The sequence below is a fragment of the Ruditapes philippinarum genome, unplaced genomic scaffold, assembly GCF_026571515.1.
Source record: "Ruditapes philippinarum isolate M1 unplaced genomic scaffold, ASM2657151v2 ctg1915_1_1_1_1, whole genome shotgun sequence".
Lineage (NCBI taxonomy): Eukaryota > Metazoa > Mollusca > Bivalvia > Venerida > Veneridae > Ruditapes > Ruditapes philippinarum.
In genome coordinates, this window is record NW_026852568.1 from 877 (window position 1) to 19,810 (window position 18,934).

General features: G+C 31.9%; 1 protein-coding gene across 1 annotated transcript; it reads right to left on the reverse strand.

Annotated features, from left to right (window-relative positions):
• Positions 1-432: 432 nt before the first annotated feature.
• Positions 433-15,117, reverse strand: LOC132717214 (post-GPI attachment to proteins factor 3-like). Its single transcript, XM_060700642.1, has 9 exons — positions 15,033-15,117; positions 13,988-14,186; positions 13,456-13,585; positions 13,003-13,077; positions 7,631-7,717; positions 6,981-7,042; positions 5,247-5,383; positions 3,852-4,053; positions 433-3,266 (listed from the first exon to the last, which is right to left on the reverse strand). Exons 2-9 carry the CDS (start codon positions 14,152-14,154, stop codon positions 3,194-3,196), a joined length of 933 nt encoding a protein of 310 aa, XP_060556625.1. The 5' UTR covers positions 14,155-14,186; positions 15,033-15,117; the 3' UTR covers positions 433-3,193.
• Between the last annotated feature and the right edge of the window lie 3,817 nt (positions 15,118-18,934).

Below are 18,934 nucleotides of genomic sequence, written 5' to 3' on the forward strand. Positions count from 1 at the left end.
TAAATATTGCAGATTTCTTCTTGAAATGATAATTATACTATGTTCATCTTTGGGTAAAATATTTTTATTTCAGAAATATATTTAGCTCTAGTACATCCTCAATAAAAATTATGTCCAATTCGAATAAGTAAATGTATAATTGGGAAGCTGCATTTCTTATGACTTGTTAAATTTATTTGGTCTATTCTTATAAAAACTGCCAGTATTTTTTTGACACTATGTAATCATACTGTGATTACCTGTAGGTGTAGCGATTAAAACGTAACATATTTTCTCTGTGTATATTCAAATGATGCTCATTTACAGTTCAAAAGAGACTATAATTATAGTAATTATCTTTTTTTTTTCAAATATCAACTTTGAGCATAATATATCTTCAAATCTGTTTATAAGAGATCATAAATAATATGATATCTTTCTCTTCGCCCCCCTAGCACAGGCTTTATCAACTACTAGTTTAGATTTCATTCTTCAACATTTAAAATATTAGAATTAATGAACATGATTGAAGAAACAAGAAAATTAACAACATTAACATTACATGCACATGTACAACACAATAAAGTAACAAAAATGAGTCAAAGTCACTTGATAAGAACATGTATCAAATGCTTGATGAAAGGTAAAGTACATGTATGGAATGTCGATATTTTCAAATAGTATCTCTTGCTATATATTTGTTTCTCTTAAAGAAACATTAAGCTTCGGAAATAAATATATTTTTATAAAATAAATATATATTTTTTACTTTCTTTAGAAAGGGCAAACATGTGTATTATAAACATTGTAATTATGAATTTGGAAACATTTTAGATGCTTATCGATTGCATAAATTCCTTTTCCTTTTTATTTCCCTTAGCTCATTCAGATGCTTTTAAACTTAAAACTCTGACCTTTAACCTTAATGATTAAATTACCGGGCACCTGAACACTTACTGAACATTGTGAATTTTTCATATGACACACTAAGAATTATAATCATTTTCTTAATAATTCACAACAATTAATTTTATCACTTCTATTGTAACAAAATCATCATTCTACATAGGTAAAGTTTGTAGATCTTTTTGTCAAGAAAACATAAAAATCTAAATCAATAACTGTCATTTTGCACATCAAGTTACATGTATTAAACTAAAAGAAAAATTCACACATTTATAGATAAGCTTCTAATTTAGTCAATTAAGAATACATGTACTCCAAAATAAAACTAAAATAATTCATTATGTTGAAGCATTCATATTTACAATGGTCTGTTGTAAATTCAAATCAGCAGAAGATAATTTTATAAACTCAGCAGGTACAAGGGGATATAACAATTTATCTCTGGTGTGTCACACAGATCAAGTCAGATTATATGAGGAAAATCATTTTATCATGGTATTTTTGCTACTTTTCTGATATGAATAGTTTCTATATAACAATATTTTTTCCATCATTATCATGAAAAAATATAAATATATAAAATGACTATAAAATATTGAATTGAAAGACACTGGCTTTATCGCCTGAAAATGTTCAATGAAATCCTGTATAAATACAGTTCTACAACAACAAGAATAAAACTATTTGTTTAGTATTTAGATTTAATTGTGCTAGCGTGTCATCATTAAATAGTTAGAGTGGGCCTGCAAATCTATTTGTTCATGCTTGGCTGGATGCCAAATCTTATTATTTTGATATTAAAATCAACCAAACATATGTTTTCAGAAAATAACCATTAAACTATAAAATTCCTGAAATAATTTTTTCCAGGTTCAATTTTCGAAACTAATTACTATCCATTATCAATTTATAGAAAAATCAAGATGAAAAATTAATACTAGCCAACAGCAGCACGAGTTGACCTGGTACAATATCGGTGGCAAAAACTTATTACTTTGGATTCCAGCAGACTAAGTGTTAAACTATTACATGTAACTTTAAACAACACAATAATAATAAAGTAATGAATAAGGCACTTTGTTGTGTTATATTACTGCCAGAAATTTAACAAGATGATAGATAGGAATCTGTAATAATCATTATATAAATTTTGGTGATAGATCATTTGTTCACAGACTCATAACAGGTGTTGTAAAATTGTTACAGAAAGTGCTCTATAACTAAACAAAAGATTGCAACATAGCACTTTTAAAATATTCATATCACATCAAAATTAGCATACTTGAGTACATTACAAACATAAACATTTTAACAAAATTGTGCATTCTAATAAAAAAAGGAAAAAAACAACAACATACGGCTATACTTGTAATAGGACATGAGTTGTTTTTAAATAATTGATTGCACAATCCTCAAAAACCTGAAATACAATGTATATAATAAATGAAGATTTTCGCAACATTCATAAAAACATACAGATAAAATCTGATCTTTGAAAATATTATCAAAATGGCACCAATTCTTAAATACATAAAACATTTTGATCATTAGATAGTTCATGAACATTTTTTTCAACACACTTTTCACTTTTAAAACATAGATTAAAGTTACATGGGATCATTTCTTTCATACCATATATGGACTTTTTTAATAGCATATATGGATTTCAGTTGATTTTCACAATATATAAATCTATGAAATCTATACTTTGTCAGAATGGAGCAAATGGTATCCAATTGCCAAAACTCACAATTCAAAAAATCTTTTAATTAAATTTTGACTATAATTTATATAAACTGAACATCTGGCACCAGTCCACTGTACATAGAACCAGTCTATAAGAACTAGTCCACATCCAAGCTACTTCGACAATAACCAGTCTCTTGCACATATAATCAGGAGTGAGACTAAAAGAAGGATTGGAGCACCGCACTAAATACCGTATTCCGGTATATACCGGGCAAGGCGCTTGAATCATAAAATGCTAAAATCTTGCCTTTTTACCCAACGGAATGAACTGAAATAGGTCTAATTCATCTTTTCACACCGATTTAAGTATGATAATGAATGAAAAATGTAAAAATCGGCGAAAAAAACGATATTTGTCTATTTTGTGATCATGATTTCTGCAAGCGTCTAGAGGTACTGCTCCAATCCTGTATTGAGCTAAATCCTATAATCAGTCTGAAAAACCAGTCCACAACTTGGTAATTGACACTATAACCTGTCCATCATACATGTATACCAGTCTTTAAACATTTGTATACATCCTGATAACTGTGATTAAAACAGATTGTTGTGCACTGAATCAGTCTATTTTGCTTGGCAAAATTCTTTCTGGTTTAGTTTTCTGTATAAACTTGGCATCATCAATGATAAAACTAAAACAAAGCAAATTTGGTATGATTATTTGTTTCTTTAAAACAACAGATAAGATTAACAATATTGTTATAATTCATGCTGTATTTGTCAGCTTTTTCTAAAATCTTTCAAACTTTCAATTTAAAGAGATTTCTTAATACAACAAACTATCACCCAGTTTGTTTGTTTGATTTGGTTTTACATCACACTGACACAGTATAGGTCATATGGCGACATTCCAGCTTTGCTTGTGGAAAAAGACCTCAGGTGCCCTTCCGTGCATTATTTCAGGCATGAACGGGCACCCGAGTAGATCCACCGACGTTCCGTAAGCTAGCTGGATAGCTTCCTCACATGAAAGATGTCAGGATGCGAACCCACAGGGGTGAGGGGCAAGTTGTTTGAAGTCAACGACCTTAACCACTTGACAACAGACACTCCCTATCACCCAGTCATAGATTATCAAAATTGTGGCTAGATATGCCGATGGTAAATATGTATGTGATCTCAAAACTGCAAAAAAATACATAATATTTTTCATAATGGAATGTTTTTGTAATGCAAACTTTTGGAACAACCCTCGTATATAAAGATTTGGAACCTACCTATACCACAAGAAAGCTAAAGGCCATGTCCCAGCATGCCACAATGCATGGGCATCTAACATCCAGTAGAATGGTGGAAAATCTCCCAGCTCGAGGCATAACAAAAGTTGTATACCAACAATAGAAGCTACAGCCTTCCACACAAACCTGTTCCGTCTCATTGTAAAACACCATATTAGCCAGCCTATCATGTTACATACAGCTGGAAAAAAAAACAGATAGTGTAAAATTAGATTATTATCTACAATTTTGTTTGGCAGTAACTATCAGAAACTGTAAAAGCAAACTGCCAGGCTTTCCTGCAATAAACCCTATATCTCACTTAATGTTACTTGTTTTAGATAGAGTTAAAAGTTTGTCCTATATCCTTGCAAATGATTAAATCTAACATCACAAGGCATTTAAAATATTTCTTATGCTCCTAGAGTTTCTGCGCACTGTGCAAGCAGGAAATTCACAGTACTGGTAAGAAAAATATTAAGGCTATTAAGCATATGTTTGCAAATGCATTCATTCTTGCAATCCATTAAACACCAACACTAGCCATTTTATATTGTACTAAAGTTTAATATAGATATCCTATTTCCCTTTATTTTAATGTAAAAATTGAATAAACACCAAAAGTAACATTTATTTATTGCACAAATGAAGCTTATTTGGGATAAACACTTCCAATGTGTGACATAACAAGAGCTTTCAGTAAGACTGCTTGACTATTCTCAGTGCTCTATAGTAAATCAAGAGCCTGGATAATGAAGAACTTACAAAGTTCAAAAAGGGCCATAATCACATGTTATGAGTTATGGGCCTCAGATAGTTCTTGCAACTTATATTAATCACTTTCAAGTCCGCTTCTTGGAACCAACTAGTACTGGTGTCATATGAAGAAAGATGGTTGTGACACAGTTAGGTCTCGAACCCATGATCTACAGGTTGAGAGGCAGACACCTTAACCACTACACTACCAGTCACATAAGTGAGTGAAGTTTCAACCCATTCCCTTCAGTAGTATAGGAAAACCTGGCACTTGCATGCAAAAACATAACCAAAGTGTGCCCCCAATGCCTGGGTGAGAACTTTAGGGATATAACTCATTACAGGACTGGTGCAGTACCTCTAGATGCTTGCAGAAATCATGATCATAAAATAAACAAATATCGTTTTTGTCGCTGATTCTTACATTTCTCATTCATTACCATAGATAAATCAGATCGGTGTAAAAAGATGAATTAGACCAGTTCATTCCTTTGCGTAAAAAGACAAGATGTAAGCGCCTTGTCCGGTATATACCAGAATATGGTATTTAGTGTGATGCTCCAATCCTTTTTTAGTCTCACTCGTACTTTATAGCACTCTATAATCTTTGAATAGTCAAGTTAAAAATAAAGATCTTACCAACTCCTATATTAACTTGCATGTTGTAGCCATAATCAAACTTGTTAAATGTTAGGTATGACACATGTTGAATAAATAAAGTCACACAAGCTAGGCCTACAAGGGCTGGTCTGTACATCGTCCCAGTACCTAGTACCCTAAAATAACACCCACTTATGTAGAAATAAGACTAAAAATATCATAATATATATCTAAACATGAATGCATTAATATCCTAGACTGACCATCTATCAATAATGCTAACACTGTCTAATTCTTTGGATTTTTTTTTCTTTTTAGATAAGCGACTCTCTAAACTTGAAGGTAATTTTAATTTTTGTTACATCAAATATTGAGATTGAATAAGAAATATTTAGATAGAGAATATCTGACAGTGTTTGGTTATACAGGAACTTTTAAAGTAAAGACCATCCTGGCAAAGTGGTTAAGGTAACAAGCTTTAAAATGACTTGTCCCTCACCAATTATGGTTCAAACATTGTATCTCCATTTGGTTTATCTCAAGAGAAGGCTATCCAGCTAGCTTAACAAGCATTTGTTTTTAGCTTTACTAAGGTAATATATTTACAGGGACATTTGGGTTATCTCAAAAGAGGCTATCCGGGAAACGGACAAAAGCCCTCCCGGACAAAAGCCCTCCCGTCCAAAAATGATAAGGCGGACAAAAGCCCTCCCGTGAAAATGACAAGGCGGACAAAAGCCCTCCCATGAAATTGACAGGGCGGACATAAGCCCTCCTGTGAAAATGACAGGGCGGACAAAAGCCCTCCCGTGAAATTAACAAGGCGGACATAAGCCCTCCCGTAACAAAATAGATATGTATGTTACATACCTGTGGGTTTTTTTTTCAACGCACTTAAGATATTAAATTTGTAACATATATATTTGTTGTTGTTTTCTATTGATCTAAGTATTTTTATGAGCTTATTTTTTAGAACCACCTTTCATTCAGAATATACCTTTCAGAAATGTTTAACGAGGTAATATTTTCACACGAATATCGTTTAAAACAAAGTCACTTTCTAAAGTATTTGACTCATTACAAGGCACTTGGACTTTTAATTTTAGTTAATTTTAGCTTCTTTTCATCATTTAATACTCTATTAATCTAAATTTCTCATATGAGTAATTCTTCATTTCTACGTGAATAAATATGCACTTACAGATTTTAGTACTTATTATTCAGATGTCAGGAATGTACTCAAGCTCATACAAACATGCTTATGAGAATGGAAAACAAAAATATTTATGATTACAATTTTAATATGTGGAGTGCATTAAATTGAAAATACAAACTATTCAATGTACAGATATGTATTTGCTGCGGGAGGGCTTTTGTCCGCCCTGTTATTTTCACGGGAGGGCTTTTGTCCGCCCTGTCATTTTCACAGGAGGGCTTTTGTCCGCCCTGTCAATGTCACGGGAGGGCTTTTGTCCGCCTTGTCATTTTCACGGGAGGGCTTTTGTCCACCTTGTCAATTTTGGACGGGAGGGCTTTTGTCCGGGAGGGCTTTTGTCCTACACTCAGGCTATCCAGCTAGCTTATTAAAATTTGTGTTAAGCTTTACTCAGGTGCTTACAAAATACATGGAGGGGAACTTATGGTCTTCCTCCACCTGACTAGTGCTGATAATAAAACATCAGATGACTTTCATTGAAATAGTGGTAGAAGAGAAGTACTCCTTTATTTCTTAAAGCTTTATAGATATAAAATGTTTATTCAAGAGCAACATACCTGCATGCCAGAGTAAATGTGTTGTAAAGCACTATTGAAAAGGCACAAAAATAATCCATTTTCTGAAAAATTAAAATGCAAACTGTTCAAATATTTTAATTAGCAAAAGCCTGACATAAAAAGACTTGCAGATTTTCTATTGAGCTAATAAGTGAAAAACGCAAATTCAAAGTGAATATTTGCTAGTTTCTAGCCCCAGTAAATAATTTTGCTTGTAAGTTTTAATCCTAATTTTTATGTCTGTTTATTTTTTGTTCTTTTTTGTGAAACTAAAAATGCACCATAGGACACAAATGCCCCATATTCCATTCTTTTGACAATCTATGGAATAACAACAGGACTGTTTGAAAGCAAAACTGACAAGACAAGGGCAAATCTATCTGTGCCCATAAGTACATGTAGGGGCATACAAATGTTAAATAAATATAGAATTTGAAAGCAACACATACAGGATAAAGTAGTAGTACAACCTACAATTTAGTTTCTTTTTTCACAGCTGATTAAGTTCATGACTATTAAACTAAAAAAGAAAGACTTTCTCAGCTTGCATGGTTTTACTTCCTAATAAGACACCACCATGCCTGGGTGGGTGAATTTATTTTTGCCTGACTGCTTTACATACAAGATATAGAAATATACCAGCAGCATACCTCTGTGAAGTCTGTATCTTTACAATGAAATATTGTAGACCACGTCCATGCATTCATGGCTGTCTGTATAAATATAAAAAACATACACTCTTATCATAATAACATGACTCTGTATAGCATATTTCAAAATTATGTACTGTCACGGATTTATATTACAAGGATCGGACACTTTCGTTTAGCTCAAAGTCCCGTCGCGCGCATGCGCGGAATCGGATAAAGGTGGACAGAATGAGATGGCGGAACGCTCGGAGTGTGAAATATGACACATTTTCACAAGAGTGTGTGGTGTTATTGCAGCTCTGTGAAAAATTATACCAGATGAATGTATTGATACAGTATTATTTTGTGCAGCTAATGTATAAATATATGAAAATATGCCGATAGAACGCTGCGACGCTTAGTTAAAAAGTATCTAATTTAAAAAATATTCGCCGATTGTTTAGGCATACTCTCTACACTTTGACGCCCTTTTACGTCAAGCATAGATTATTACCGCGAGTCAGATTAAGATAATTATTTTTAACATGGTTTAATAGTGGCATTGCGAAAAAATGTTTCTTGATTGCTAAAATACTTTTAAAGAAATTCATGTTTGAAATGTGTCTTTATTTCTGTGAATTATTTCCAAATGATTTGTATATGTTTTATTTGATCTACCTGTATATTAGTATAAATATAGTAAATATTCTACTAATTAGTGTATTAAATATATTTTCAGATCATTCTAGACATTCGTTCATATATAGATGAATTCATTAGATTGGCAAGGAAGAAACTTTTATTGGCATACAGAACAGCTGTTTTATATATTTTTTTTGAAACAGATTTTTTTCATAGTTATCCTTCACAATTCACGTCAAATGATTTATTTGTCATATGTTTATTTTCATTATTTTTCAAAGAAAGGACTATACAAATTAAGTTGTTTATTTTCAATTTCATTTATACGTTAATAAAGAAAATAGATTTACATTGTATTTATATATATCCTCTTCAGAATCATTTTCTTACCACACATGCCATGGACTGTAGTTAAAGACCGCACACATACATTTTCTAATGAAAGAAGACAATTTATAAAACCATATTTTTATAGACGTCCTAATATGTATAAATTAGAACAACTTTTTACAATGAAAGATTCGCCTGCATTTTATAAACTATGCAAATTCTTAATGATAATTATAAGAAATATAAGAATGTAATCAAATATTTATGTTTTCATTTTAAAGTCATTTTTTATTTTGTAATGTTCTGAGATATAGTTTTGTTTTAATGATATTCACTTACCACTTTCTTACTATACAGCAAAGGTCCTTTATACCTCACATATACTTTTATTTTCATTTCTCATAAGACTAAATTTTTGCTGTACTTTTATAGTATTAAACGATTAATCACTGGTTTATTTCATGAATCATCTTTCAATTTTAAAATTTGCTTTTTAGAAATAAATACAAGTATAGTGAATAACATTTTTTGTATGGAAGTTTAAAATATTACTTTATTTATTTTACAACTTTTATGACAAATTATATCACATTTATAGCTACATTCTCCTAGTAATAAATATCTTACATTCTGTTCAAGCAATATTTAAATGTTGTAAAATTCAGATTTGCATTTTCTTAAGAAGTTAAAAAAAAAAATAGTTTCCTAAGCAAAATATGCATATAATTTAATAATATGTAATAGATATGTTGATATTGTTTAGTAATTATAGTCTGATCTCAATTTGTATAAATGCCTCGTTAAATATTTTGACATTATCCTCATATTACATGTTGTATGCATGTTTGAGTGAATAAAAGATGTGTTGTTGTTGTTGTTGTTACAACATATACATTCAATTTCTATTTGTTTTTAAAGATTGAGTGTTGAAATTATCACGTGTAACCTGATAATGAAAGTTTGTAAACAAAGTTTTTCAATTATCACTTGTTACCTGGTAATTAACCCCCTTCAAAAGTGATTAAACTTCAAAGAAATTTAAGCGTTGTGTAAAAAATAATCAACAGTTACTATTATTTCGTATAATACTGACTCAAACTGTAAAGATTTTTATTGTTTTGTTAACGTTACATTAAAAATATCAGAAATATCTTTCTACAGACATTCAAATAAAAAGAATAATCAAAATATACGAGTGAAATAATTAAAATATACGAGTGACATTAAAAAGGCCGGAATCGAGACAGCCACACGAGAAAACTTTACTGTTACGATGATTGTCTACTTCACTGCACCGACATTTTACAGATTTACAAAAAAAATAATAATGATATAAATGATGAAGAAAATTTAAATATCCTATGAAAATGGCAATACATGTATTGACAATATCAGCAATATCTTGTATTTAAAAAAATAAATAAATTTACTTTACGCGTTGAGCGAATTGTAAAGCCCGCAATACATTACCCGTAAAACAATAGTGCGTCAATTAATATGACTACATAACCAAATAAATCTTAAATATTGCATCTTTGATCAACTGTGAATAACTTCCATCGGCTTCTTTTTTATTTTGAAATTGAATTTATTATGTTACCGTAATAATAAATTTCAAATATCTGCTTTTTATATAAAAATGTAAATTTACCGCAGATTTCGTCAAGTTAATTTCTTAATCGTCGTTGCAGACAGATAGTCTGTATCTTAAAAAAATAAATTAGATTTTTAAATTAAACAAGCATTTTTCTTGAAAATTAACTTTAAATTTCAACAAGATTGCATTTGAGAAAAATGCTATGCCACCGCATGGTTCAAATTTCATAGCTGTACATCAAAGGACAAGAAAGTAGGTCACATCATCAAAATCTAGGTCAAAGTTCAATTTTACAACTAAAACTGTGCACATGGTCAAAATGTCATTGCTGTACATCAAAGGACAAGAAAGTAGGTCATTGTCCCCTTGGGCAAGGCATAATTTTGACCCAAGGGTTTAATAACAATCTTGATACAGGTCCACAAAACAACATTTCAAGTCAAATATCTAAGCTATAGCTTTCTCCCATTCAGAAAACATTTGTTTTATTTTCTGTTTTTACTACGTGTACATAATGAGAATCACTGTCCCCGGGCAGGGCCAATTTTTGACATTTTAACAACTTTGGTAGAGGACCTATAGATGATATTAATAATTATATATCAAACATCAAAGCTCTATGCCTTGAACCTTCAGACAAAAATTTTTTTTTTCACTATATGTACATAATGAAAATCAATGACCCCTGGGGCGGAACCAATTTTGACCCCAGGGCTATAATTTGAACAATCTTGCTAGAGGTTCACTACACAATGTTTCATGCAAAATATCTTAACTTTATGCTTTGTAAATTTAGAGAAGATGATTTTTTTAAGTTTTAACTATATACATATAGGATAAACTTATGGCTCCCAGGGCGGGGCTTATTTTGACACAAGAGGCAAAATTTGAACAACTTTGGTAGAGTACCTTTAGATGATATTTTTAACAAATATTAAAGCTCTAAGCCTTGTACCTTCAGATAATAAGATTTTTTATTTTTTACTATTATATACTTGAAATCAATGACCCCAGGGCGGGGACAATTTTGACCCCAGGGGCTATATTTGAACAATCTTGCTAGAGTTTTACAAACAATGTTTCATGCAAAATATCTAACCTTTAGTATTTGTCAATTGCTTATAAGGAAAACCAATGACCCCTTTTGACCCAGGGCTAATAATTTAAAAATCTGGGTAGAGTCTACCAAGACAATGCCTTATGCAAAATATCTAAGCTCTAAGCCCTTTTGGGTCTTTTACAAGAGGTGTTAAAGTTTTTACTATATGTACATATAGCGAAAATTATGACTGGGGCGGGGCCGATTTTTGACCAAAGGGCTATAATTTGAACATCTGGTAAGGGCTATAAGATGATGCCTTATGCAAAATATCTAAGCTCTAGGCCGTTTTTGGGTTTTACAAGAAGGTTTTTAAGTTTTACTGGTATGTTAACATAGTGAAAATCAATGACCCCGGGCGGAGCAATTTTTGACCCCAGGGCTATAATTTGAACAATCTTGTTAGAGGTCTACCAGACAATGCCTTATGCAAAATATCTAAGCTTCTAAGCTTTTGGTCTTTAAACAAGAAGGTGTTTTAAGTTTTTTACTATATGTACATGAGTGAAAATCATGATCCCCGGGGCGGGGCCAATTTTGACCCCAGGGCTATAATTTGAACAATCTTGTTTTAGAGGTCTCGCAGACACCATGATGCCTTATGCAAAATATCTAAGCTCCAGGCCTTTTGGGTCTTTACAAGAATATTTTTTTAATTTATTCTTATAATTCCTTTTGGTTGCCATGGCAACCAGATTTCTGCATGGAATGAAATTCTTTGAACAACTTTGGAAGCCCTTCACCCAAGGAACAATCCTGCCAAGTTTGGTTGAAATTGGACTAGTAGTTTTTCACAAGAAGATTTTTTAAGTTCACTATATAATCTATATAACACACACACAAACACACACACACACACACATACATACACACAGGTGAATCGCTATATGCCACCGCATCGCAGATGCTGCGGTGGCATAAAAATCGGATAATAAATGGAAAAGCTATGTGGTATTTTGTAAAGTAGGTATCCGTTGCGAACGGGAATTTGCGCTTAGCGCCGATAAATTATCGATCGATGTACCTTTATCGGGTGCACGACAAGATATTTAAGCATTTATATAGGGTTAACTGGAAGTGTCCGATCCCTGTAATATAAATCCGTGGTACTGTGTACTCTTTCAATGATAATAAGAAAAATTGGTATGTAATTTACATATATTAATGTCATATACAAAATTGAAAACATTAAAATTTCTATGCCATTAATCATATTAAAACTGTAGTTTGGCAGCCCAAATTACCGGTATAATATATCCATAAAATTTTGCATCAGTTCAGAAAACAAAAAATTGGCTAAAAACTTTTTTAAATAGATTTAGCATAAATAAAATTATCAGAAAACATAGGGTTTAAGAATTTTTTAAATACCTCTGGATAAAAATCACTTTATAAAAGACATCATTTTTCTTTTCCCTTTACAGAATTATGTTGATCACTCAGTGTAAAAAAATAAAAAAACAATTTTTTCTATAATAAATTTTACCAAAAGCAAAATAATATGATTTAAATTCATTTTTAAAAATAGTCAGAATTTTTATTCCCAACCCGTCAAATAAAAAAGAACTGCAAAAAGCTATTTTCTAATTTATATTCGTATAATTTTTTTGGGAAAAAAATACAGTTATTTTTTTTGATAAAAAAAACTAAAAGACAAAATTACAATAGAGCCAGCCCAAAAATATAATGTGTGAGGAGGACCAGTTTTTCCGGAGTAAAAAATACTGAATAGCAAATATTAAAAACAGAGAATATCATAGAGGCTGGTTCCTGTACTCCATACAACCTTACAAACGGCCACTGAAATACAATGGTAATACTCGGTGAAACAAAGCAGTTATACAATGTATTGCCTTGCATGTGCCAACAGTATAAAGAATAGGTCTGCTTGCACTTTTGTTCAGTTTCATCAATAAATTTGGCTGCTATTCTGTTATTTTAAGAATTATTTACATACAATGTAGATAAACGAGGATAAATACATTTCTTATTTCACATGAATAATCATATATGAAGTATATCCAGGTATGTATATTAACATATATACCTGATATATCTAAATAAGAATAAAAAAATGCTGCTAGTGATACTTCAGTAATTATTTCATTCCATATGGTATTGCCACATTGACTCTGAAAGTTATGTCAAACACATTATATACAATATAAACAATAATACCTTGCCATGGAACTGTGGAATTTTGAGTCCATCTTTCTGGAAGGCATCCACTGTGATCCACATACACATGTACTTACATTCATCCTCACAACTCCATCTCAGTAAACTATGACTGAATGGCTGTTGTTCCCTGTAAAATAACATATACATATACCAATAAAATACCAACCTATTGTCATCAATTTGGCAGTCATTTTTGTTTTGAGAAAGTTAGTCTGTTTTCAAGAGTGACATAAAGCCTAGAAGTTTGGGAGCCATTAACTCCTGAATTTGGCTTCTGACTTCCAAAATATAACCCTTTTCCTTCTTTACCAATTTCAAAATACTTCCGATGGCAGACATTTTGCAGTCTCTGTCTTCCAAATTTTTCAAACTTAATGGAAGCCCTGCAATATGTATCTTGGTTTCTTGTCCCTATTACAATTCTAGGAGTAAAATATAAATGAGACATAAAATTTATAATGTTGAAAAAAGAAAAAAAGTCAAATTAAAAGTAAACATAACTGAAAAGAAGAAATAGGGTTCACAGTACCTGAATATCTTTAACTGTGTACCAGTGCAATTTGCATTTTCACAATGATGGTTGCATCTCTGATACACATATGACCTGTCCCCAATGGAAGCTGTTACTTTGGTTACAATCCAAACGAGCAACAGTAAGCTAATTTTCAAAGGCACAGAAGTCGGAAAACCTTTCATCGCTAAGTCTTAATCTTCCTCAAATATGGATTCTGAAAAGTAAATTCATTTTACTGTTAACTCTATTACAGGCAATATTTTCATAAGTTTACTAACTTGGGGGCTGACATCAATTGCTATCTATCTTCCAATAATGTTTAACCCCTCATGGGGACATAGACATGTATGTCATGTGTGCTAAAATGGTTAATGGCAGGGCAAATTCTGGAAAGGACAATGCCGCATCATCAATATGCCTGGCCAATTGTAGGCCCTATCCCTGACCTTTTTAGCTCAACTTCTGTCATATACTCTGAATTTCAAATTCATGTGCGAGGCAGCTATCTAGCTTATATATCTGGGTCCCACATGTCTCGTAACTCAGGCCTGTTAATGCTGTTTTTGATAAATGTAAAAAAGGGCACCTTCTTGTGAGTTCTGATATTTTTCTTTTCAGAAATGACGGAAATTGATTCACAATCATTTATATAATATATTAACATTTTACTTGAAAGATAATGCAGTTTATATGGCTTTAATATAAATCTCTGGTTATATTGTTAAGGCCCATAAGGAAAGGTTCATTCTACTATCCTCATGTGTGTGGGTTGTGGGGCCTAGGGGTTGGTCCAATCAACGCGCCAAGTTCTTGTGAACATTGAAACATATCAAATATATCCAACTACAATAAGGGTTTTGCTTTGCAATGTTTGTATTAGATCTCGGACCAATGCACAATTTAGATAATTCAATTTATTCTCATTGTTTTCTTTACCTCTCCTTTGGGTTCAATTGTTCATCTTCATTTTATGTTTTATTATTTAACTTTACGTTTGTATTAAAGATAGCAAAATGAATGAAATTGTTTTTATAACGTTTTTGAAACAATAATGCTCTACTTTTCATTTCTTTTACCGCTGACCAGTTGTTACTGATACCATTTCGGCATTTTCAACTTTGGAGTATTCCGTAGTTTAAGGTAACAGTACACTAGTTTTAAAAAAATTATTATGAGGTTGAACACCACTAAACATATCAAAAACCAATCGCATCTCTCGGCCCTTACTACGGTGATAGGGCGATTACCACAACTTTTCCGCGCAACGTCAAATTATCGTCCTTCTGACCGAGACACCGTATATTTATGGATAAAATATTAATGGCGGGATAAACAAATTCCAGGTAATAGCTTACAAAATATCTTACTGCTGGACATTGCAAGATTATTCCAATTGTTTAAGTATTCCATCGAATTTTTGAGACAATTTATTGTTAATCTAGCACAATACAATTCACACAAAAACACATACTTCGAAGAAATAGTGTTTACAAAAGATCGTGTGTACCTCAACATGACTCGTACTTGTCACAAAAACATGTGTTATAACGACGATGTCTTTGTTCTATGACCTAACGAGCTCGTATATTTATTATGGTTAACCCTAAGTTCAAGTTCAATTCAAAATTGTGTGTTTCTATCGTAAATTTCAGGGAATATTTGTTGAAAAAAGGCCTACTGACCCGAATAATGGAGCACCGTACAACACTGAATTCAAACACCGCATTCTTTTTCCGTTAGACCGATAAATACTGGAACCGTCTTCTTTTGAATTATACAATAATCTTACAAATATAGTTTTATAATAACTTTTATTTGATGAAAGTTTGATGAAAGATTGTTTACTTGCTGTTATGTTATGTTGCTGTTATATCATACGTTATGTTATGGAACATTTCTGAAGGTCTGATCTGTGTTAATACTACCAGTTAGATAAGTGCAATGGTATCTATATATGGATAAGGATGTCATTTCCTTTTCGAACTTATTCAAACTGATAAACCCCACAAGGAGATATTGAAGTTCTTGGCAGACTATACCATCAAACAACATCGAGAAACAAAAGGAATGAACTATTTGTAAATGGGAATTTCTTATTGCATACTAATTTGATAAAGTTGCAAAAGTCATAACACAAATTTTCATGGTGTAGTTTTTGCAGGAACCCGGGCAATATTTCCATAATCTCTTCAGTCATCGTCTCCAATGTGCTTTTTTTAAACAATCTTTTGCGAAAGTTTGATTTTATATTCTTTTTCTTTTGTGGTGCGTTACGCATATCAGCCTGAAATACAGGGAGGCGCTGATCCATTGGCGTACTGCTGATATCAGAAGACTTAGTTGGGCGCTCTCCAGTTGCTGCAGTATCTGCAGCTTTGCCAATTTCGCACGTTGCTTTGGCTTTTTCAGACATAGGTTTGAACGTCTTCTTTTTCTGAAAGCAAACATTAATATCAAAAATCAATGGTGCTAAAAAGACAGAAAAATGCGGTGATTTTAAGGAGGAATAATGCGGTGCCCTAATCTTATGATTGACAAAGTTGTGCGATGCCTTAAAATACACACGTGGACACATAAAAATCATTCCAAATATACAAAAAACGGGTTATTTATGTATTGTAACTTGTTCATACGACAAAAATGTACATATTTATATTGTATTTTGACCAGTTATATGAACTGAACGGACTAGAAATACGTTATATTTCGTAATCAAAGCAAGATTTTTTTCAGTATGACCTAAATGTTTTCACTATCCTGACTTAATTAATGAAGCATTTTGCATGTAGTAAAGATAAATAAGTTTCAAATTAAATGGCACATTCGATGAAAAAGAAAAAATGATGATTTTACCTTGTTTTGAGCAAATTATATGCTGTTTTCGTCTCGGCTACAGGCTTGCTGTCCATTTTGTACCACAGAAATATATATACGGTGTCTCGGACAGAAGTAAGATATTTTGACGTTGCGCGGAAAAGTTGTGGTAATCGCCCTATCACCGTTTTTGTTTCCGTCAAAGTTCGGATCACAGCATCCCTTCTAAGTTCTTAAAAATAACCCGCTCTGGGGCCTTTACGTACAAGGGTCGGAAGTAGCTCAAATGACGTCATCTATCTTACAACACAGAAAAAACTTTAACGGTCGACTTTCATCTTTGATTGGCATATAAAATCAAAGCACAGAAGGCACTGAATTTGTTTGGGTCTCAGAATGTCAGAAAGGTGAAGGTTGTGAGATTATTAACCAATTTGTTTTTGTATAGTGCCACCAATGCTTTCCAGTGTTTTAATTCTAGTAAACTGGCTATAAGACAAATTGCAACACTGATATTCAATTCATTGTTTAAACAATTTGAAAAAAAAAACTGGGATTTGAACTGCAAACCCATCGGCCACGGTGAAGTTATATGTAAACGGCCTAAAGAAAACCATATAATTCTAAATTAGGGTTTGTAACCCTTATTTTTTCGACGCTAACTGTTGTTTAATACTAATGGGTGTCTGTCTTAATTTTTAGTTTTTGACTGTGTTAATTTTGTAAGTTTTTTTTTTACTTTGTAAATTGCAAATTAAAATGATGCACTGAAGAAAGTATCTTGTTTAATGATAGATAGAATGAATTATATGAATGTTCAGTATGTGTGTTAAGATATATGTTAAAATTGTGATAACCATTTAATCATTTCTTTTACATGTTTTATTTTCTTCGATTGATATGTGTTCTTTTGTGTGTGTGTGTGTGCGTGTGTGCATGTGTGCGTGTGTGTTTCTATGTTTCTTTGTGTGTTTTTTTATTATTATTATTAGAAGGCCGCTTTGAAAATAAGGTTAACAATCGTATTATTTTTTAACGTTTTATTCTGTAAATAAATTTAGTTTATTTTTATTATTTTTTTTCATTTGCTGTGATTAAGTAAATTTTTTCATAATTGATGAAAATTTACGCTTAAGAAAAAAAAATTTTTTTTCTATCAAAAACCCAGGGAGACTTTAAACTTCATGAACCCCAATATTTCATCTCCGGAATTCAAAGTTGAAATCTTAAATTTTGAAATGAAGTCGTAAATTCGAAAATTGAAATTTTGAATTGATGAAGTTAAATCGTTAATTCGTGAAGTTGAAATCGCGAACTCGTGAAGTTGAATTCGTGAAATTGAAATCGTGATCAAATAGTGAATTCGTGAAGCTGAACTTGAGAATTCAAGAAGTTTAAATGTCAGCACTGGTCTTTTGTAAAATCGTCTTAAAAACCTTATAGCTAAATTAAGGGACTTCACCGAGATTTGTTTCCAAGACGGGACTAAAAATAGTTGTTCGAGATAAATGTTCCCTTTGATGCAGCCAAGATCAGTAACGTGAATGCAAAATTTCAGATTTTTCGCTCAATCCGCTTTAGTGACAAGAGCCACCGCCAGGCGGGGACAACGCTCAACTTTTTTTACTTTTTTTCCAAAAGCAAACAAATAAAAGGTTGAAGTTTAAATCTTTGATGACAAAAGTTGTTTTTTTGTTTAAATAGGTCTTATTATTTTGTACAAGTATGAATCATTTTCATAAATAGATGATAAAGTTCAGAAAATACCCAAATAGGTGATAAGAAAATAAGTAAAATTCAATAATTTGACCTTGACGGTCAAGGTCAAGTAAAGTTCACAGTCATTCTAAATTATTCAACGAGTATGTTTAGAAACAAGTCTTGTTTTATCCACGTATAAATCAAATCCGAACATGACTACTTAACCAAAATTCAATAATTTGACCTTGGCCGTCAAAGTTGTTTTAAAGCTCGAGGTCAAAGTCCGTTCATCCTTTAAAAATCAACCAAATCAGCCGGGAATGTCGAATGCAAAGTCTATCGAAATTTTTTATTTATTATACGATGTTTATTCAAAAATCCCATGAAAGTTGAAAAATCGGCGTTTGTACAAAAAAATCGTTGCTGTTTTATGGCTCTTTTATGCCA

Excerpts from the sequence above, each read along its gene's own strand:
- LOC132717214 (XM_060700642.1), bottom strand. The coding sequence starts at position 14,154 with ATGAAAGGTTTTCCGACTTCTGTGCCTTTGAAAATTAGCTTACTGTTG. Across the intron at positions 13,078-13,455 it reads TTCCACAGTTCCATGGCAAG|TGGCCGTTTGTAAGGTTGTA; the intron begins GTATTATTGTTT and ends ATTGTATTTCAG. Across the intron at positions 5,384-6,980 it reads ACATTTACTCTGGCATGCAG|GGTACTAGGTACTGGGACGA; the intron begins GTATGTTGCTCT and ends GTGTTATTTTAG.